The following is a 22,363-nucleotide window of genomic DNA, read 5'->3' as shown; positions in this document are numbered from 1 at the left end:
AACAAAAATCAGTATTAAGATTCTGTTAAGTACACTTTTGTTCCTTAATTTTATAAGCTTGTAGATGTAAATTGTTTCCACTTCTAAAAGGAATCTGCTTTACTTGGTTGGAAGCTGAAAATGCACATCTGATTATTACAAGAGTCTTCATAATCTGTTCAGATCCTCCCTATTGCAATCACTTAATTTTCTGAGGTACTTTGGTTTGCTGTCATGGCTTTACTTCATCTCCTCTTTCCCCATGTTGGCCCCTTTAACACACCACTGACACCTTTCAGGATAATACAGCAGTGGAAAGTTGATTTTTAGTTACTGTGTTCTATCAAGCCTTTCTGGTATGTGGAGAGGTGACTGTATAACCTCTCTTCCCACTGCTAATAAAAGGTTGGTCTAGAGGCCTAAGTTGTCCACTCCAAGGAGCTTCCTTCATTCTCCTCAATTCCTTTGCAGGAAAGTGAAGCAAAAGGGATTAAAAATTGTAACAAATTTGTGCACTTCTGTTCTTTGCAGCAGTACTTTGTGAATCCTTGCTCTCTGATATTATATCCTTAGTAAAAAAACAAGTTTCTGCCTTTCCTGTCAAAGCAGCCGGGATCTGTTTATCTCTCTTGTTGGGTGGAGGAGGAAGAAGCTGCAGGAGGGTGTAACTGAAAAACTGTGGTGATCTTTTATTTTACTGACTACTAATAAACTTCAAAAGTAGTCAGATAAAAGATGGCAACCGAAACGGCCAGTGAAAGTAATGGCTTGAGGTTTTCAGTACTTTGGTTTTTCGGTAGTTGAATAATTTCAATTTTGAGGATTATTTTCACGTAAAGTGGAGAAAACAAATCCAGCATGGAGCAGAAGGCTGGACTAAGCAGCCTCCAGAGGTTCTTTCCAGTCATGAGTTCTCATTCAGTGATTTGTGTATTAAGTCTTTGTGTTTTCTCCTTTTCCCAAACAGAAAGCTGCTTTCCAGTGATCGCAATCCACCAATTGACGATCTAATAAAATCAGGAATATTACCTATTTTAGTGCACTGTCTTGAAAGAGATGACAAGTGAGTATTTCTAAAACTCAAAATGTTTAATTGTTGCAAGAGTTCTTGGTATTTAGCTAATGCGCCTATGGTGTCCGTTTTGAAAACTCAGAATAATTTCTTGTTTTTTCTTTCTTTGCAGTCCTTCTTTACAGTTTGAAGCTGCGTGGGCTTTGACAAACATTGCCTCTGGAACCTCTGAACAAACGCAGGCTGTAGTTCAATCTAGTAAGTCCAACAATATTTAATCATTGATAAAGCACGCACGGTAGCTTCCACGAAAATAAGATCATCTGAATGATGCTGTAAAGAGCACCCACACTCCTGTTCCTCTGTCTCTCTCGAGCATGTTCACCAATCCACACGTTATCGTGCGATAGCCAGGATGGTTGATATTGAGTTGTCAATCACAGGCACGTCGCTGAAGGACCTGCCCATGAAGTCTCCTGCCAGATGTTCTACCTCTTCTCTGGCAAGCAGTGTCACTTGAAGTGCACACCTGTTTTTGTTCTTCATTTTCTCAGACTTTAAATTCAGTTGGGTTTCCTAATGGTGAGTAATCTCTTCTGGAAACTCAGGTTTTTCTAGCAGAGTTGATATCTGCTGGTTTCCAGTTTTCAACTTAAAAAAAATCCCAACAAATAACTTGAAATAAAACCAAACAAAAGAAACTCTAAAAAACTCCCATGGAGGGATTTCCTGTCTTACTGTGAAGAGGGAGGAAAAGATGTGGACCCAGTCCAGAGGGTGCCTGACACCAAACTCTTCAAAATCAAGTTGAAGAAAACAGGCTGTCCTTCATATTTTGAGGAATCTGAAGCATGGAGAGGAATTGTTGTTGGACTTGGAATCTGAGTTGCCAAGCAAAGTGAACTTCCTTGTGTACTCTAAACATGTCCTAAGTCAAAGTAGTACTTCTGTTGGTAAAGCAGAACTAAGTAGAGGACTCTGCAGTTTTTTGAACTGGGTGAATGAAACAGCAGAGCTTCTTGAGACTCCTGGAAGAATCAAACATACAGTAAAACAAGTGTTTGCCTAAAATTTAAGTCAGAAATCCACAAAACTTATGTGAGATACCAGTAGCTTTAATGGTTGGTATCAGTGTCACATTGCAGTGCATGCTGCTGATACCATTAAACATGCTGTGCTTCCAACACTGAAAAGATACAGAATTGTGCTTCGTCTTCGTGTGTGTTTTTCCCATCACAACCATCATATACTGACTTCTAGAACTACTTAGAATTTTAATTGAATGTAGTAAGTACAGTGTCTGAGATGTGTGGTGGTGATTCAGTGTTGAAATGTCCATCTTGGTTGCATATATTTCATGACTGACTTCACTTAAGTGATGAAAGAAGTTTCATTTTTGCTGTTAGTGCTAAGCAGTTACAGGCTTCTCACAAACTGTATATTACTGGCTTTACAATTTGGGAAAAAAACAAACCAAAACAACCCGTGAGAAAGTTCTTAACACCATTTTCTCTGTTCAGTGACTGGGTGTGTTTCAGAAATCTTTAAGTGGAGAAATACATTAATTCTCCACAGCAGATGTGAAGGAATTATTTAAGGAAGGTGACTTCAGCTTAAATGATTTTATTTTTTTTTTAATCGATTGTGTGCTTTGAGCCTGCATTGGTTGCAAGATCACTTGCCCTTTGCCATTACAAACTCTGTGTTAAGAGCCTGTGAACTTGGGATATAGCTTGAATTTGACTGTTACAGTATGTATTTTTGCTAATACTTTTAACTTCCCTTATTCTCCATCCTCCTCATTTTGCTTGCGCGGTTGCATCCCGAGTTTTCTTTTGGAAATCTAATTCATATGTAATCTGTCCCACACCTCTGATCTAGAACAGTTCTTTTTATTTAAACCTAGCTTATCAATGGGTTGAAGATTAGTAGTGCCAAATACAGGAATTAATTCTCTTGGTGGTAATCTCTGATTTAGCTAGGTCTGCATGTATGCATTATATCAGCCAACTTAATAGCTGTAACATATGAAAATGGTTTATTTCTTGTAATGATTTATTTCAGTGAAAAAGATCTATTGTAAGCTGAACAAAAGTACTACTTATACTTGCTGGGGATGTTTTTTCTCCTTGCATACAAAATAGCTTTACTTAGTAGGAAATAAGAAATTTGTTGTGATTCATTATTTCTCTAGCAAAAAAATATTTTGCATGGAGAAAGAGTCTTAACTAAAAGCACCAGCCTCTCTTAAAATATGTGTTCTAAAGAAAATTAGTGTTTCTTACAGACTAAACTGTCATTAGTAAATTATGTAAGCAAGCACCTTGGTACTGAGGATGAAATACGGATCAGTTACCTAAATGTGGTAGAACGTGTTTGAAACCTTGACTTAGCTTTAGTTCTAAATATTGGGAGCGTTCTCCTGTCTGATACCAGCATAGGGTAGAAAAGTAGCTGCCTTGATAACGACTGGAGTTGTGTGCTGCCTTTTGAATCCATTTCTTACCGCTCAGTCAGTTGACTTTTATTTTTTTGTCACGTAGTGGCAGCATTTGAAACAATCTCGTCTGCAGTGTTCAGTGTCTCAAATTGAGTAGAATCAAATCTTAGTGATAGAATAGGAGACTTCACATTGAGAGATGCACCTGTATTAGCTTTCAGGAGACCAGGCTGACTGAAGCTGTAGAAACAGCTGCACACGTACCTTCATAGTGGTCATCAAAAGATGGGGAACGGAGAATTGGAAATCTCGGGGAGCAGCACAGAGCCTTGGTGCTTGGTAGCACGTCTGCATCAGCAGCAGGGGTTCTTTACCTCTGTGTCTGCTTGTGTGTCCTCCATCAACCAGGCTTCCTCTTGGTGGAGCCCCGGGGGAAGTCGGGCACTAAAGCCTTGCCTGCGCCTACAGAAAGAAGATCCCTCAGTTAAGGCTCTGCCCGTGCTAGGACCTGCTGGTGCTACTTGTAAAGATGTGATGGGGGGTGTACTGTAAGTCAGTAAGATTGAACCAAAATAAACCCAATTTAAACATCTGCCCTACTGAGCCTTAAATTGGCCAATCTGAATGGCTCAGGTTGGGCTTAGTTACTGATTCGTAGTTGGGTCTGATAGATAACTTAGCACGGAATTTCTAAATGCGTAAATATGACTAAATTTGGAGTCCTGACAAGCTTCAGTAAACTTGTGAGACTTATAAACAAATTAAATGTCAGGTTATTTTAAGAGCTGTTCTGATAATATTGTGAAGTGCAGGTTCTATAAGAAAGTGCAACAAAGGAAGAATGGTTAGAGTGTGTTACACTTCAGTATCCTCTGGGAAGTTAGTAAAGTTTTGACTGATACTCAACCAGGAGAAAAATTTCTCATGCGGTACTAAAATTTTATTTGAGCTAATTACATGGACTGTTCCCGAGATGTATTTCTTAACAATTGCGTGGGGTTTTTGTTTGTATCTTTCAGATGCTGTGCCACTTTTTCTGAGACTGCTGCATTCACCTCATCAAAATGTTTGTGAGCAAGCTGTGTGGGCTTTAGGAAATATCATAGGTTTGTGTTACTCCTGCTGCTAAATACTTCTAAGTTCCTTTTGGTATTGAATGAATAGACTAGGTAGGATTTTTTTTTTGTGTGTGTTAGAACTTGGAGAGGCTCAACTACGAGACAAAAGGCAGCTGTTAGCCTGGCAATTACCCTGTTCTTATTCCTGTTTTCTCCATTGTGTATCGATGGTGTGCACCCAAAACCACATGCCTACACGCTTATATTCCCAGTACAGGAAAAGGAATTACTGGCAGACAGACTTGCAGATTATTAAAGTAAAAACTGGTTTTATTTTTGAGTTCTGAAATTTTACCTGAGCTTACGTAACCGTGTTGCATTCTAGATAAGACGCGATCAGTTGAGCTTTCATTTGGTTTTTAACTTGTCTTGTGCAAGTGTTGGCTTTGCACTTTACAGCCCTGACTGTGTGTGTGTGTAGTGCTTGAGGTCCAATACCCGTTCTGACACACTGAGATTTCTACAAAATGATATTTTAGAAATGCCTGGTCCTTCTTAAGAAGCAAACCAACAAAATGCACGATACTGTAGCTGCCTGGAGCTTAGTGATGTGTGCGAGTACAAGTCAGATGCTGCTTTTGAGGCAGCTGGGCAGTGATGAAAACTGAGTGTTTCTCTGGTACAAAGATGACAGTATTTTTCAGGCAGTTTTGAACTACTCTTGGGATTTTTTAGTATTGATTATAAACTTTATGATGGGATCTTCAGTAATTTGTTGGGCTATCAACTATTCCTGGTGATTGTGCTTTCTCTCCACCCCTTTTTCTCTTGCCCACTGCCACCCAGCCTGTACATCTGCTATAAATTGTGCAACACTTTCCTGTGAGGAATGTAGCTGGGTTTTTGAGTAGTTCAAAGTGAAGCAATTAGACAGCCACAGGTCCTGTTAAGGCTTTATGTGTGATAGATGTATCTGTATAGATATGTATCTCTATATATTCATCTTTCCAAGGCCCATATTATTAACTTTAGTTATTTAAAATGCACACAAAGTTTTAAACGTGAAGTTAGACTTTTTATGAATGGCATGGGATGATCTTTGTCTTCACAACTCTGTCTCAAACAGGTGACGGACCCCAGTGTAGAGATTACGTTATTAGTCTTGGAGTAGTGAAACCACTGCTGTCCTTCATCAGCCCATCTATTCCCATAACTTTCTTAAGAAATGTTACTTGGGTCATGGTCAACTTGTGCCGTCACAAAGATCCTCCTCCACCGATGGAAACCATTCAGGAGGTGACTGAATTACTCGCTGTTCAGTGTAACTAAACTGCAGTTGGGTATCTGTCTGCCTTAAAAATAACTGTCAGCTGCCTCTTTTCCTCCTTAGATCCTTCCAGCGCTCTGTGTTTTAATTCACCACACAGATGTAAATGTAAGTAACACCACTTAGAGACAGTTTTATGTTCTGGTAATAGCTTTTTAGCTGAAGTATCATGCTTGTAATAACTTTTTTTCTTGGGAGGAAAAAAAAAAAAGCGCGTTGTTCTCTTTCATTATGGAAAACTTCTTTTGATATCTTCAACTGCTTATTTTTAAGTATCCGTTAGGATTTTTGCCTGGTATTTCTCTGCATCTTTGCAAGTGCTTGTTTTCACGCGCTTTCCTTACGCTTAAAAATAAAATGCAGTTTCAGTTGTATTTCTGTGAACGTTTACAGATAAATGCAGGATTTTCTTGACTAGCACTTGAGGCTGTAATGAAAATCAGTGTAAACGAAAGAAAAAAATTAGTGTCTGCTGCCTACGTAAAACGTTAGCTTTAGATGTAACTACTGAGGTGTTAAATATGAACATCAGGTTATTTTAATAGTGAAGTAAACGAAAATTCACTGAAATTATTAAATAGGTCAGCTTTTTGCCTAAACATAGGTTAGAATTCTTTAATTCTTTGCTTCCTAGTGAAGTTGCAGCTCAGTTGTCTGGTAACAGTGCTTTACCAAAATATGTTTATGTATTAACTAAAGTTTGTGTAGCAATTATACCAGTGAATTTCTCATATATAAGTAAGTGAAATTAAGCTTCTTTGAATTTCTTGAAAGGGCTATATTTGTGAATCAGTCAAGAGCTGTCAGCTGAAACAATGCTCTTTTTTACTAAGTGGTCACTTGAAATGTTCAGAATTACTGCTATTTAAATTGGTTTTCCTGTGTGTGAACACACACAGAGGAAATTCAGTCTTAAGTGCTGCCTCACCAGATGTTAAAAAAAAAATAATTCAGAGCTTTTCTTAAATTTTGTGGTGGAATGCCAAGAAGAAAGTAATTTGATGCCATGTGATGTAGAGCTCATTGGTTTGAGAGTGCTTAATGTTTTGTAGTTTAATATTTGCTAGGGCTTGATCTTCCTTCCGGGGGGTGGTGTGTCTCATCTCTCGTTGTCTACCATGAAAAGAGCAGATAGAATTGAATTGCTTTTATTATATCCTTCAGAATTTAAGCTGTAATTAGCAGTTTAGCTGGTGGGGTTTTTTTTTATTTTCTGTGTATTCTTTAGAGCTAGAACAGGTTGAACAGCGTTTGTATTTTAGGCTTCTGTAGAGTGGAATGTATGAAGCTTGTAAAACAAAGTGGGTTTTTGCTGTATTAGATCAATTCTGGCTTCACAATGAGAATTGTTTTACGTTGGTTTTTAATAAGCTTTGTGGTAATTCTGTGCTAATTACAAATAAATGTTTTTACTGTTAGATATTGGTAGATACAGTCTGGGCACTCTCATATCTAACGGATGCTGGCAATGAACAGATCCAGATGGTGATAGACTCTGGAATAGTCCCTCATTTGGTTCCTCTCCTCAGCCATCAAGAAGTTAAAGTGCAAGTAAGTTTGGATAACTTGAAGGAATTGTTGCTTAAAATGTAACACCAGAGAAAATTCACTGTTATGGTTCATGTTGAGGTTCAAAGAATGCCTTTTTCTGTATGGTACAGCATTTGCATAAAACCTTTTGCTTTTTTAACTATTTGAAAGTATGTGCTCAACGAGAAAAACTAAAAAAAACCTCTTTATAAAGAAAGTGTTTTGTTTCAGACTGCTGCGCTGAGAGCTGTAGGAAACATTGTCACTGGTACCGATGAACAGACACAGGTAGTTCTGAATTGTGAAGCTCTTTCACATTTTCCAGCACTTCTGACACATCCCAAAGAAAAAATTAATAAGGTGAGTAACTGCAGAGATTGCACCTGATTTATAACATTTTTTTATATTTGTCTTAGCTGTTCAGATTCCACGTGATGTAATGTGTTAGAGGTTTGAGTAATTGAGTACTTATACCAGTTTATGGTAGGAGCAAGTAGGATGCTGAAATTTTTCTTTAAGTTAACATCCGTAAAAAAATCTCTTAAGGAGCTGCAAATTTATACTTGATAAGAATGTTGTTCCCTGATTATTCTAATTGAATTTTTATGAAATTAAAGCTTTATCTTGTAATTCTGGCTGCTGACTTAAAAGTTATAGAGTTCTTGATATGCCAAATGTCACTTTAATTAAACTGATTCTCTTGGAAGTGATGAAATAGAGATAATTGGATGTCTCTTTGAATGCAGTATGTGTGATAAATGGAATTTAAACCGAGTCAAGCTGGGGGTAGGGGGTGGGGAGTGCGTGTGTGTGTGTGTGTGCATGTATAGAAAAGGCTTTGAGCGGGGGCACTGATAATGCAGTGCTGATTCCGGAGTGCATCTGAGGCGTGTTGTTAACTTCCAGGGTGCCACTTTACAACATTGCCGATGATTAAAGCCCAAAACAAGCCCACCAAGATAAGCCTAAGCATCCTTAATCTCTAACAGGTTCATGAGTAAAAGTGATCCTGTGATCTGATCCAAGAGACTCAGCTGAATGAAATGTGAGGATTCCTCACCAAAAAGTTGTCATGCCAGATAAATAGAGAGGAGAGGGGAATTGGGGAGGAGTGATTGAGGGTTTTCAGGAAGGGAGAAATTTGTTAACTGTAGGATTAAAACAAGGTGATACTAAAAATTTTATCCGAAGCTGTTCATTATTTCTTGACTAATTCTTCCTTAAAAAGGGGTGGGGAGTGCTTGATCCTTTTTAACCAGATAATCCAGGTACAGTCTTTGGTTTAGTTCAAAATTTCAGCTGTTTGGGACTGAGAGGGGGTCTGCTGGGGAAAAGATCTCGTACGCTTCCCTCAGCACCTGCTGTTGGTTATCGCTGGAAGGAGAGTCCTGGGCTTACAGATCATAATGGGTCATGTAACTTTACAGTATTCTCGAAGAGCAAGCAATTAAGTAATAGGTCTTGCATTTTCTTGATGATTGATGCTAAGAGGAGAAACACGAAGCAGGTAAAGAAGGTACTGTCTTCTGCTGCTCTTGTGGCCAGAAAATACAATGCTGTGGAGCTTATCTGCATCAGCTGAAAACTGCTTTTGCATTCATTCTCAGTAATGGAATCAATTAGGAGCGCTCATCTGTAGCCTTGTAACTTTTTTGTCACAAATAATTTTTCCTTTTAATCCATAGATATGGAGTATTTGATTGTAACTTGGTAACAATGAAAGACTGAAGAGTCTCGTGGAGTCTCTTCAGGCGAGATGGTGTGCTCTGTTGCCTGTACCTGTAGCCCAATTCCTAGGAATTCAGCTACATACAATCAAACTGACACAATACTTGACTGTATTTAAGATTGGCTAGTGTATGAATTGCAGATCTGAAAATGTGCCCGTGTAAAATCTTGCTGGAGTGGAAATAAGATATGATACAGAGGACTGAATTAATAATTTCTCATCTCCTTTTATTTTGCAGGAAGCAGTGTGGTTCCTGTCTAACATCACTGCAGGAAATCAGCAGCAAGTTCAGGCAGTAATAGATGCAAACCTTGTTCCAATGATAATACACCTTCTAGATAAGGTTAGAAAACAAAAAGGATTTAAGAGTTTGTTTCTTAAGTTGGGGAAAGTGACAATTCCTTGCTTCATATTTTAATGTAAATGTGGGGGGCAAGGGTAAACTTACGCCCTTGAGCATTTTTTTCTGTGTTGCAAGATAAAATACATTACTGTTGATATTCTTTTTATGGAGTGCTGTGAGATGATGAGTGCCAGATGTATTGGGGAAAGGAAGCAGATCAGGGGATCTTGGGTCCTTCGAAATCTCATTTAAATTGTTTTTCTCACTTTGTAAACAATGGGGATAGAATTCTTTATTCTCACGTGTGGCCTGAAGAGGTCTGGATGGGAACAGCATTGAGTTAGTTCCCAGCATTTTGCCAGAGCTTAAGGACTTCATCCTTTTTTTCCCACATTATGTGGAAACATAAGGAAGAGCTCAGCAGTGGTATTTATTAACCTGTTTGTGTCACTGCATTTATCTAGTCTGAGAGTAATCCAAGTACTGATCCTGCAACGCTGGATAATGGACTGGGGTTGTCCCATCTTTTTTTTTTTTTTTTTTTTTTAAACAAGTAAAACTGCATCAGCAAAAAATAGGTGGCCATGAAAAATAATTGTAGCTTTTGTGTGGTCAGTTTTTCCCAAGAAAAAACAACATGCTGTACACATGTATGGATGTGTGTTTCTTTTCAGGAGCAGATGAAGCTTTTGAGATGAGTGCTTTTTCCTACCTTTTTTATTACAGTCAAGCAGTTGCTCACAAACACTTCTGAATGCTTTTCCCATGCTTTTCCACATAGTCTCTCGTTGCTTGTTGAATACTAGAGGTCAGATGCTAATGGATCATTTTTGGGGACTTCAAATACCTGTATTTCTTTTCAGTTGTTGGGTGTTAGTGTCTTGTAAAACATCAATTTCCAAACCACACTGTCCTCCCAAGGATCTGCCTGTGAGAAGGATGGGTAGCTAGAAGCATGATTTTAGACAGGAACAGTACAATGGGTCTGTCTTACAAGCACTTTCGACTTTTTGCTTTATTCATTCCTTGTTTTTTCTTCCCTGAAGCGTGGAAGGAAGCCAGAAATACCAACCTTACGATGTCTTCAGCCATGACAAAGATTCAATATCTTGCTTCAGTGTCGAGGCTGGGGTTGAGACTGAAGGAATACTTGTCTTTTTTCCTAAGTAACACACGTAGCTGTCCACAGATAGTTCTGTTAACTGCCAGTTTGTTGATTGCTGAGAAGTTAGAGATGGTTCACTTGAAATTTAGTGAGCAGACTTCAGCTGGCTAACTTCAAAGGCAGGCACAGTTACAGTACGTACAGTGGTTTATCAAAATTGACACTTCCTCCTTATCTCTTGCTGTAATATGACAGCTGTTGATAAGGGATGTGAGTGTGGAGTACTACAGTTTTTATTTTGATGCAAACAAATTTCCCTTCCTCTGGAAGATTGATTTCAAAACATAGTTTCAGGCAAGGGAAGAACAGTGAACAGACTCAGATATCTACAGGATTTGTTAGTCACCTTCCCTGCTTACCAAAAACTGAATGGTGGTGCCATGCAGAATGGACTGTAACAAATGCAAGCTTTTACTAGAATGCTACAGAACAAAAACTGGAATGATTATTTCTACTTGTTGGTTGTATTTTAGGGTGACTTTGGTACTCAGAAAGAAGCTGCTTGGGCAATAAGCAACTTAACAATCAGCGGAAGAAAAGACCAGGTGAGTCAAAGCTTGAGAAAAAAACCACAGGATCTTTCTTGGGTGCATTTGAGAGAGTGCATCAGCTGAGTGGTTTAGACTAATGTGCCAGGATTAGGAATGTTTGGATTCCTCCCCTACTCAGGAACTCTCTTCCCTTTTTCCACAAGGGATTTAAGAGCAAACTTAAATTCAGTTGTTTGTGGAGTGGCCTGAGATCAGGAGGATCAGTGGGGCTGTGGATGGAGGCTCTTCTCTTAGGATGGCCAGGTAGCTCTGAATGCCTGCAGGCTCTTGCCAGATTCTTGGTTGTCTCGACATTTTTTTTTTGTTTTGCCCCTCCGGATAAGAGTGTGATAATTACAATGACAGTAGCCATTGAGTACAGGTGCATTGGTGTCTTGTAAGCCCAGAATATTAAATCTGCAGCAGGGTTAAGGGTGGTGGTGTTATTCCTCAAATACGAGGTGCAAACTCCATGTCAAATGCTGAAAAACTCACTGTATCTGCTGCTTGTGCATTGTAGGCTTGAAATATTTGTAACGTAATTCATAAATATTCTCTAAAACATAAGAATTCTCTAAAGACTTTAAAACAAGAATTTCTGAAAGTGATTGCTACAGAATACTCTTACCTTGCTGGGTAACTCTGAGTACTTTGACTTCATTAAACTTGTTTGCATTTGTGCTTGTGGTGCAGTGTTTGCTTCTGTCGCGCTCCTGATTTAACTGTGTGCTTTTTTTCCCCCCTCAGGTGGCATACTTAATTCAACAAAATGTAATTCCTCCCTTTTGCAATTTGCTGACAGTAAAAGATGCGCAAGTTGTGCAAGTGGTTCTGGATGGACTAAGTAATATATTAAAAATGGCTGAAGATGAAGCGGAAACCATAGCCAATCTTATAGAAGAGTGTGGAGGTACGATGCTTCATATTTTGATGCTCTTTTTTCAGAAGTTGATGGTTTGGCTTCCTACCACGTGTATATGCTGTTGGCTTTATTGTATTGGCACAGGTGTTTTAAGCAAGCCTTTTTAAAAAAGTGACCTTTTCATGCCTGTCAGGTGAATATACTTAGGTTTTTTTCTGAACTGATTTAAGTTCATGATCAAATATTACGTGGAGGAGTTGGATACTGGTCACAAAGTTTATTAGGTGCCAATTTTGTAACGGTCTGATGCACTTGGCAAATTAGTTTCTGTTGATGTAGGGATGATATCTTTACCTTAATGATGCACAAGTCATGTCCAGGTGAATCTGGGTTTAAAAAAAAAAAAAAAATCCAGTAGATTGCAGAAATATGTTAACTTTACTCTCCAAATGGCTTTCAGACTTTATGTTGTTTGCAATTTCAGTTGACTGAAACTCTCCAAGGATTAAAGAACAGTGATAGTAAATTTGGGCACTGGGATAAAACTGGGAGTTTGTTAACATGGAGTTTAATATACAATATCTTGAGGGGGGGCGGGGAAGCTTAATGGATTGTTGTTGGCTGCGAGGGAGAAAAGAGTTGTTAGTGCCTAAAGGTTTGCTTGTCAGGGCTTCAGAAATATTTGTGTGTATGCTCTACTCATGTCTGCCAGTAATGTATACTGTAGTGGTAGCTACTTGATAGATACCTATCTTCATTTTTTTTTTAATATCTATCTATCTATCTATCTAAATAAATAAAATGAAGCTACAGGTCAGTAACTGATGGCATGTGTGCCACCAGCAGTATGTGGATTTGGAGTGTCTCAGCTTGGGGCTGTCACACCAGGTGCTGAAAAGGTGTTTCTGTGAAAAGGGACTATGTCCTGGTGCCTGGCCACTGTTTCCACAGATCAGCTTAACCACTTGTAGCAAGAAGAGGAGGGAAGTACTATCATTGCTGCAATTGCCCTTTTATAACTTTTTATTTTTTGGTCATGCTTATGTATTCCTCAATCTCTTAATGTATTTCTGCAAATCTCTAAGAAGCTTTTATGCTTTAAGCATGTCAAATGAGTTTAACAGTGTCTTATTCATAATCACTCTGTGTCTAGATTTGGTTTTAATTCCTTTGTGTGATGAGGCCTTAAGGAGAGGGAGGTTGTTTTGCCTGAACTTAGTATTCAAATTCTATTACACTTCCTGTGTATTTATTGTAGGCCTGGAGAAAATTGAACAGCTACAAAATCATGAAAATGAAGACATCTACAAACTGGCTTATGAGATCATTGATCAGTTCTTCTCTTCAGATGATGTAAGTCTGTAATAGCTCTGCAATCTGCTTTTGTAATTGGTTGTTTATAAATACGGTTCAAGAGAAAGGCAGCCACTCTAACGCCTGCTCTGTGACATTGGTTTGGTTTTTCAGTGAAGAATGAGCTCTTACTCAAGCCTGTTGCCATATCTTGCCATGCTTCATGATAAAATATCTACAAATCTGATGCCTAATTTAAGACTTATCTCTAGAGATTAAAATACTGGGCTTTGAATTGTTTCTCTAAACCATCAGCCTCTGCCTCGACATTTCACATTTGATAAGCTCCCTGCTGACCTGATTACTGAATTTGAGATTCTGCTTCTTAAGAAACAAGCAATCTTGAATATTTTAGTAATTTTGGCGGTGCTGATCAAGAATGTTGTTTTCAGTTTTAACATGTAATAAATCAAAGGAGGGTTTTAGGTTTGTATGTCCTTTAAATTATAAAAGTTAATTGCATATCAAGGAAATGCAATCGTGTCAATCTGTCGTGAAGTGAGAGGCTTTTCTACTGGTTGAATAACTTTTGGGAGCAGGTCACTGAAAAAAACCTGGTAGACCTCAGTTGCCTTCGTTCCTGCTGTCAGCAGTGAAGTTAATTTTATGCTTTTACAGAGTTTTGCTTTTATATGAACAGTAAGACAGAAGTCTTGTTTAGCAACTCAAATTTTTCACAAACAGCAGGACTTGGAATTTAATCTGGTGTCAGTTTAATAACCTGTATGCTATCTGTTTGAATTGAAACATCAGTTTTGGCTTAATCCATATTAATTTAATGGTATTGGTTTTAAGGACTGTGGCAGTTTACAAGATGGCAGTAAGGATGATGCATGACTGACAGAATACTTTCAAGGAGCAAAAACTGCATAAACAGTTGAGACTGAGTGCCAGGTAGCCTACCTGCTAAATACAAACTAAAATGTTTTTGGCCGAAATGACTTTGTCACTATAGTGCTTGTGCTAATTTGGGAGAGAAGCATGGCAAGACTTGAGGCAAAGTAGTATATTCGGTGAAGAGATAATGCTCTTTAGGATTGTCCAGCTCCTCTTTAGTGAGGCTTTTATCTTTCTTTCCCTACTCATGATGTCCTTGTTCTGTTACAGATTGATGAAGATCCTAGCCTTGTTCCAGAAGCAATACAAGGCGGAACATTTGGTTTCAATTCATCTGCCAATGTACCAGCAGAAGGGTTCCAGTTTTAGAGTGGTATTTTGGAAGTTAGGTACAATGCAGCACTGAATAAAAAAAAAAAGGTTTGATCCATCAATCTTGGCTCATGGGATCCGCTGCTGCATTAAATCGGGAAAGAAAATGTGAAGATTTCATTTGGAATCACAGAAAAGCCCAAATGAAGTCAAGATGGCGAGTGGGTGCGAGTGAGAATGAGTGGCAAAATGTAATGAAAAACTTCACACTGAATGCTTATTTAGATTGTTCAAAGAAAAAAAAAAAAAAGGGCTATAGGTCAAAGATCTTCAGTGCCTGAGAAGGAACAATGACTTACTAGAGCAATTGGGGGGAAATGCAGTACTATCATCATCAAGCCTCGTAAGCATAAGAGAATAGGATGCCCACATAAGTCCAAGGAGAATGAGCCCAGGCCTTGCTATGAAGCACCGTGTGAATGGACACCACTGAGTGAATGTCTGGACTCGATGCTGTGGAGCCAGGCTGGCGTTTCAAATCCGGGGCTCTTCGCTCCTGAAGCAGGCTCCTAGTCCTGGAGTGGCGTGTGTACGAGAGTATGGTTGTGATGCTGTATGTGAACGCATGCAAGCTTGATTCGCCTTCAGGGGGCTGATAATAAACCTAGTAAATCATCAAAATGAGTTCATAAGTGTTAACTTACACTGGACACAAAAACAAAGACCGGTTTAGCAGCAGACTCTGGTTTACTCCTGCAGCCTGTGTTTCTTTTTTTTTGTTTTGTTTTTTTTGTTTGGTTTTTTTTTTCCTCCCTTTTATTTTTCTTTTAGTTCTTTCTAATTTCTTTCCTGTATGGCTTATTAGTTGTTTGTAAAGTCAGAATTTCAGGAAGGCTTCCCTGTGCATTTGCACCAGATGAATGTTTGATGTTATGAAAAGCTTTCCATATCATCAAAACTAATTTGTAGATTTTTGCATGAAAAAACCATACATTTCCCTTCAAATAGACTGTGTTGCAGTACACAAGTTGCCATAATAGTAGAAAGCAGTAAAATGTGGTAATAAAATCTCATCCTTTTCATTTTCAAAGATAACATGAAGACCTTTGCATGTGGTAATCTACAGCATAGTTCATTTTTAGATTTTGTTGAGTCCTGTAACCAAATGTTTCTGTTGTGGTAGAATACCGTGCTGTGTTTCAATGTTACTTGTTTTCAAACTTTGTTTTCTATGAAAATGATATGGAAACTTCTAAAAATTAAATTTGGTGCATATGTACTGCCGAATAAAGACCGAAAAAGAGGTGTGAATAGATGTACAAATCAAGTCATGGTTTGAACACCTTTAATATGCCTAATCCAATTGTTTTAGACTCTTTTTATCTTAGATGTAGGCAGCCATGAACAATCTATTTTGAGCCACTTTAGAGAGAAAACTTTGTATTTTAGACTTGCACAAAAAGGATGCAAGTGTTTTTATAATTGGAGTAATGCCTCAGTTTTGAGGTTCTGCACACTAAATTAAAGGTGATGTTACAAATTTGTACAAAATAAACTCTTTATAAGGTGGCTCATTGTAGGAAATGCTGTGCCTTCCCTTTTGAGCACAAGTGTTGCATGAACAACAGTTTGCTATAATAAAACATACCAGATTAGCCACCATTAGCATCTATATCTACCTTGTGTTTTAAAATCAACTGGTAATTCTGAAACACTGTTAGAATGGATAAAGATTATTTTGTGATCATAACTCTTTGTTGGACTAGAGTATTTTTGCAGCATTCCTTGTCATCAGAAACATGGTTAAAGTTTAAAACTAGAAGCAGCGGAAACTAGCTTGTGAAATTTATCCAAGTAGAGTGCAGGCTAGGCTGTCTTGGGGAAATAAACGTTAAAACTTGCAACAGTTGTATTTGGTGTGTCTTTGTCTATACGCTCCAGTTCCATCAAAAGGTGCAGAAGATCATTTGAAGGTGACATTGACATTGCTGAATCTTTTTTTTTTTTTTACCTGCCAAATGCCAGTGTGTTGTGTGGTATGTAGTCTCGAGGTAAATAACTACTTTGGTATAAATATTAAGAAATAACTAATTTACCTGATTACATAGCGTGTAGTCACTAAATATCGGGGCTGTTTTCATGTAAAATGTAGGAACCCTTAGAGGAGGTAAAAATGCTTAAACTGGTGTTTTTAAAGAAGTTGCAATGCCTTGAGTAAAATTACCCTTATTCCTAACTTCCCCTTTGTGAGGGATGTATTTTATTGTTAGAGTCCTTCCTCATATGTTTGTAGCAACCCTTGTATTTCTAAAACAACCCCAAACACTACGACGAGGTCTGTGTTTCCTGACAGTAAATTCCTCCTTTTGGCACTTCCCCTGATGTGAGACACTTCAAGAATTACCTTCAGCTGGTGCTGTGCTCACTGCAGCCTGTATTGATGCAGTTGGTGGTTTGTTGCTTCTGGTTTTTGGTGTTTAAGTGGAAAATTCGTCTGCTTCACAGCAGATCCTGTCGCTATTCTATTCTGTTAGTTTACCAAAATACGGAAAGGTTAAACATTTCAGCATCCACAGGGTGGCAGTGCTTGGGAGTTCTTCAGGAGAAAAACTGAAGCCAGTTTGGACACTGCCTTTTTTTTTTTTTTTTTCCCCAAAAAAGTTAAAGTTCGAGGTAAGGTAGTTAATTACATTGTTGGGGCGTTGTTTGGGATATAAATGAGAACTTAAATACCTATCGGATTATTAAGATGCCTTTAGGAATACCTATCAGATTATTAAGACTTCAAAAAGAAAGCATGAGTTACAGGTACAACCTTTTCTTGCCTACATGTGAAGATTAATAAATCTAGCCTCTGAGTTTATGGAGCAGTGGAATTAGGTCATCAACAGAAGCAACTGGGATGTTTCTCTTGTGACATTAAAGCTGTGACACCGAGTGTATTTCTCAAGCTGTTCGGTAGCAGAACGCTGCTCTGTGGTATTTCGATCGTAACCACGCAGATGGTAACTCTGGTCACTGTTCTTTGGTTCTAATAAAAATAACCAGAGATGCGGAGGTGAAGTGGGATGTTAACCTACTCTTTCAGGACTTTTAAGTAAAATCAAGCTTTTTCGTGAACTTAGGGTAGGTGATAACCAGAAAAAGACCTTGATGATACTAAAAGGACAAAAGTTAATCCATAATATAGGCTGTTCCAGGTAAGATTTCTATTCTGAGGAGCAGCATTTTTGGACCAAATGGGAATTTTAGGATCATGGGGTTATAGTAGTTGGTTTAGCTAGGAGGGAAGAACAGGAAAGCTTGAATCGAAGGGGATAGCTTGAGATAAGTTGACCCTGTTTCTTTTTCTCTCACTACTGGAAGTGGAATTAGCTGGCAGCTGTGAGAGGCCTTTCAGCACAGGAGAGTCGTTTGCTGGAGGCACGGAGCCTTGAACAGTCCCCTCTCATCTTTCCTCGCAGAACTTCTGTGGATCCCAGGCATTGCCAGTAAGTTGTTGACTTCTGTTCTGGTACTGGAACAGGCTAGTCTGACTCCTAAAAATAAAAGAATAAACTTCTGGATAGCGTGTTAAAATACAAAGCAACTTAAAAGGGTTTCATGTGAAATGAAACGCTGGTTAAGGCAATGTAGCCAGCCCTGAGCAAGAGAACCTGGTGACTTCTGTGTAACCACGACTTCAAAAGCCTCAAAGCAAACTGGATGTGCCAGGAAGGAAGGGGGGGTGAGTATTTCTGCTTAAGAGTGAAGAATCTCTTATGTATTTAACAATTCCTATCACACAGTATGTTGCATAAATTACCAAATTACTTTTGCTTCTTTATAACTAAGAATGTCTTTGTGTTACTACTTGTAGACTCCTTGCCACTTTTAACTATAAATGTTTCCTCAGCTCTGCATGTCACCAAATTACTGGCAAGGAAGGCTGGTCACAAGGCTGGAAACAATTATAGAAGTCCTGCATCTGGATCAAATCGAGTTTATGAAAGGAAACTTAGTAGCAGAAAATGTGTAAAGTTTACAAACTCTTCCTAATAGTAAGTTTTAGCTGCTGCCAGAGTGAAACTCAGAAGGCACACAAAATTAATTGAAAAAGTTAATATTGCTTCTATACCTACAGAAAAGTGACTGGGAACTTAATTTCTGTAAAGCAATTCCCATTTTTGCATGTAAATCCCTTCAAAGAGGGGTCCTGTGTTATTCTGCTGGTTTGGTGTGCTCCAAAGCTGAGGAAAAGAGTTTTCTTCAAGCATGAAAATTGTTATATGTAAATACCTTTTGATATGCTTTTAAATTTCAGTAAAACACCACTGAAAGTTGTTATTACTAGAAAACAACAAATGTGGGAAATTTTAAACACCAGCTATTGGTAAATGCATCAAGAAGCTCTGTAATTTGAGGGAAAGGGAGATGGTCAGTAATGAGAGCTCGCATCAGCAACACCAGACCATGGTCATTCCTAGAACGGCAGGTTTTCAGATTAAATATTGCTTCATCTTGAATTCTTATTTAAGTACATAAAAACACACTGGGCGTAAAACAACTTATGTTCCTACTCTGAACGTGAGTTACTGTAAATTATTGTCAAAATCTCCTTTGTTTGGTCTTCTGTAGCTTTTTCCTTCAGACTCTCCCGGTGTGTTGAGGAGGGTAGTAGAGAGGAAAGGATGATGATTTTTTTTTTTTTTTTATCCTTTATCATGTAGTACATGTAGCCCAGAAACAAAACTACTCCCAGGTTGAGCGCCTGTGCCGTTCGGACTTTGGGGCACTGCAGTTCATGAGTTCTGGTGTTGGAGTATACTTAGTGTAGATCCTGGAGTAAAGTATCAGTATCTTCCCCTCCAGCACCACAAAAATTAAAGTATTAACTAAAATTAAAATTTAAAGTAGTGATGAGCTGGAGCAGCATCTTTCAAAAAACCACAAACCAGGTTTAGACCTTTGTGAGCTTGGGGAGGGAGGGGAGGAGTGCGATACCATGGACAGCTACAGGCTTGGGAGTCTGAAAAATAACAGTTCCCTCAAATATCTTAAAATGAGAAGAGGAACTGGTAGCTATAGTTGGTTCAGCTTTGAAATAAAGGCAAAAATCCAAGTGTTTCGTGAGCCTCAGGGTATTATTTTTATAGCTGTCTGTGCGGCCAGTGAAGTTCTGTGCACAGCTATCATGGGTAAAACCCTTGCCTGAGTAATACTGTGACAGTAAAATCTTACTGTGTCACTTCCCTTCTTACAAGCTTGCTTGGTTTTTTTTTTTTTTTCTTAACTATGTGCCCAACTTACCTCTTTCTCATTGAAGCTGTTTGGAATTGGTCACAGATTTGCACTCCTTCACTCGGTTCATACTCATTCTTCCACTTCTTTTGATGAGGTTTCTGTAATGAACCAGAAGTGTGCAGTCTGCAATTCCACTTTGATGGTGGAACCAAAGCTTTAGTTTGCAGGTTGGTCGTATTTTGGATCTGAAGAAGGTTTTCCTCACCCAAAACCTATTTGCTCAAACTGTGTATCACTTGTTTCAATAGTATGTGCAGCTACAAACCTTGATTTGCTTTCACATTTATTTTGGCTATACGGCACTTTCATTTTTTAGCTGCTGTGAGTTTCTGCGTGTTGCCACGTGATAGTTTTCTAGAATTGCATAAACAAGAAATGCAGATTTTTTTAAAAATTTTTTTTTAGTGGGGTGAACCTCGGAAGTGTATGGATTTGTACTGAGACACAAATGACGCCTTTGTTGCTACGTCTGTTTTACGTTTGACTTGTGGGATGCCTATTTTGCACTAGCTGTAAGTCTTCAAAACGCGGCGTTTGTTAGGGTTTTTGTATTTCACTTTGCTTTAAAATTGCAGAAACAGCTTTTTAGGAGGTTATTGCTGAACCAGACCCAACGAACGCAGTTAGAAGGGGGCTGTCTCTTAAGCTAACATTTTCAGAATGGCTCTGGCATTAGCCTGTGGCAGACAGTCAGCTGTGCAGATTGAACACTGCCTCATTGTCTTGTCCATTGAAATTTCTGCCAGATGCAGAATTCTGTTAGAAGATAACTTTGGGAATAAGCTTCACCTGCAAAGATTTGCCACTGTGATGGAGTTAATGTGATGCTAACAATGGAACATCTGTAGGGTTGTGGCCTCTTCTACAAATTGGGCACAAGGGCAGAATAAACTGGACATGAAGACTTCTGTATCTGTCTTAATAGTACTTTTTTTTTGTTCAAATAGTAAATAAAATGTTTGAGATGACATCTCTGTAATAGAAAGTGGATTACTGCTGTTGGTGAACGCACACATCCTGTTCATCTGTGATGACTTATGAAATGTGCTCTCATCATCTTGCCATACCCACAGCAGGTGGTTTAGTCATGACCCATCTGGTAGAATGACCCGTTCTGTGCTTAATCCTCCAGCCAACGGATCCGTTCTCTGAAAAATAACTTATTTTCTGGGTTAGTTTTCAGCTACTTCTTTGAGCCCCTGTGGCTGCTTGAGGCCACCTTGGTGGCAGATGCAGAACTTCGAGCTGGGTTAGAAGTGGAGGTAGGGGATGAGGGAGATAATTAATTCACAAACCAAATGATCTGCAGAAACAAGGGCACACAGGACTCTGGAACCATCAGCAGGCAGGATGGGGGCACAATTGGCAGGGATCTGTCCACCTGTAATTAAGGGGAAGGGCATCATTTAAAGAATGGTTTTGACAGAGCAAGCAACTTTCAAAACCTGGTGCTTTCAAGTGAGTCTTCTGGCTTGAAAGTATGAAACTGTAAGGTGGTGGAAAGAAAAGGAGGAATTTCTGCAGTTTATCCCAAACTCCTGTAAAACTAAATGTAAGATGCACTAATTATTTACATAGTGAAGTAGGAAAATAATAGCACTAGCTCTGGATTGCTCATTTTATCTCATTCCAAGCATAACAGGAAAAAAAAAAAAAAAGCATCTTGCACCTGCAGTCTTTTACTGTCCTCTTTGATCTATTCCTGGGCATAGTTTGGGCATGTCAATAAACCAAATGAATGCTGTTAGCAAAAATTCTACTGGGGGACATCTGGAATAGTCAAATAGAGTATAGAATGAAATGACACAGCCTGAGGAAAAAATACACCATGCTTGGACTGTGTATTTGCAAAAAAAAAAAAAAACCCACAAAATACTCAATCCTACTGTAATGTTACCAACGTGCAGAATTGCCCCAGCATGGAAATAAAGTCTGAAATAATAAGTCTGTGCTGGTTTAATCTTTATTACTTCTTTTGGGTTCAGTGAAACGAAGATTAAACTGAAATTGGTTATTTAAAGAACCGCATCTATTATTTGGAATTTCTTTTAGAATTAAATTAGCCTTAATGTTAAACTCAGTATTTGGCCATACACTTTTTCCCCTCACTACTCATCTCTTATTGAAAGGACATTACCTTCTTCTGGAAGATCACTTTTAAGACATCTTCAGTCCCTTTCTCAAGTCAGGAAGGATCTAGTGTTTCTCCAAACCATTTTTTTTTTTTTTAAGGAAGGATCTGTTTTTCAACATCTTAAGTCCCTTTCATGGCAAAATAAAAAGTTTTACTGAAATTTTCTAATTCCTAAGTTTTTCTGGATAAATCTTTGTGGTATCTGGATAGTAGCCTGAGCAGGCCTTGTGAGGCAGCGAGTGGAGTCGGTATCTCCAGGAAAAGCAGAGCTCTTCCTTATGTCAGCCTTTTCTTTCATCTGTGGGAAACTTCTCTTTCATGCTGGCTTCCCTGTTCTGAAGGAATATCCCACTTCCATTTTGGAGGCAGCTCTCTTCTGTAAGATAAGGAGACTCTGACATTGGAGCTTGTATCTTGTTTGGAAGACCACCTTCTGTCTGGAGGTCAATTTTCTTATGGATGATGTTGA

General features: G+C 38.6%; 1 protein-coding gene, 1 long non-coding RNA gene and 1 other non-coding gene across 3 annotated transcripts in view; 2 read left to right on the top strand and 1 right to left on the bottom strand.

The window, feature by feature from the left end:
* The window catches only part of KPNA4 (karyopherin subunit alpha 4), a 26,816-nt gene extending 10,433 nt beyond the window's left edge, over positions 1-16,383 (top strand). Inside the window, exons 6-17 of the mRNA XM_026854699.1 lie at positions 947-1,042; positions 1,164-1,249; positions 4,451-4,537; positions 5,616-5,785; positions 5,880-5,924; positions 7,236-7,367; positions 7,578-7,706; positions 9,314-9,418; positions 11,057-11,128; positions 11,861-12,023; positions 13,234-13,328; positions 14,436-16,383. Coding sequence (XP_026710500.1) covers positions 947-1,042; positions 1,164-1,249; positions 4,451-4,537; positions 5,616-5,785; positions 5,880-5,924; positions 7,236-7,367; positions 7,578-7,706; positions 9,314-9,418; positions 11,057-11,128; positions 11,861-12,023; positions 13,234-13,328; positions 14,436-14,534 — 1,279 coding nt within the window. The 3' untranslated portion in view covers positions 14,535-16,383. The remainder of the gene's footprint in view (positions 1-946; positions 1,043-1,163; positions 1,250-4,450; positions 4,538-5,615; positions 5,786-5,879; positions 5,925-7,235; positions 7,368-7,577; positions 7,707-9,313; positions 9,419-11,056; positions 11,129-11,860; positions 12,024-13,233; positions 13,329-14,435) is intronic.
* Positions 8,048-8,371, top strand: LOC113483634. The gene has a single exon (XR_003399064.1).
* LOC113483278 lies at positions 12,030-22,363 on the bottom strand. The gene is made up of 4 exons (XR_003399006.1): positions 21,898-22,363; positions 21,056-21,141; positions 19,767-20,908; positions 12,030-12,361 (listed from the first exon to the last, which is right to left on the bottom strand). It is a non-coding gene; the product is annotated as an uncharacterized LOC113483278 (long non-coding RNA).

The sequence above is a fragment of the Athene cunicularia genome (assembly GCF_003259725.1).
Source record: "Athene cunicularia isolate RWA chromosome 9 unlocalized genomic scaffold, athCun1 chr9_part1, whole genome shotgun sequence".
Lineage (NCBI taxonomy): Eukaryota > Metazoa > Chordata > Aves > Strigiformes > Strigidae > Athene > Athene cunicularia.
The sequence above is the reverse complement of the archived record's forward strand: the minus strand, read 5'-3'. Positions and strand labels throughout refer to the sequence as shown.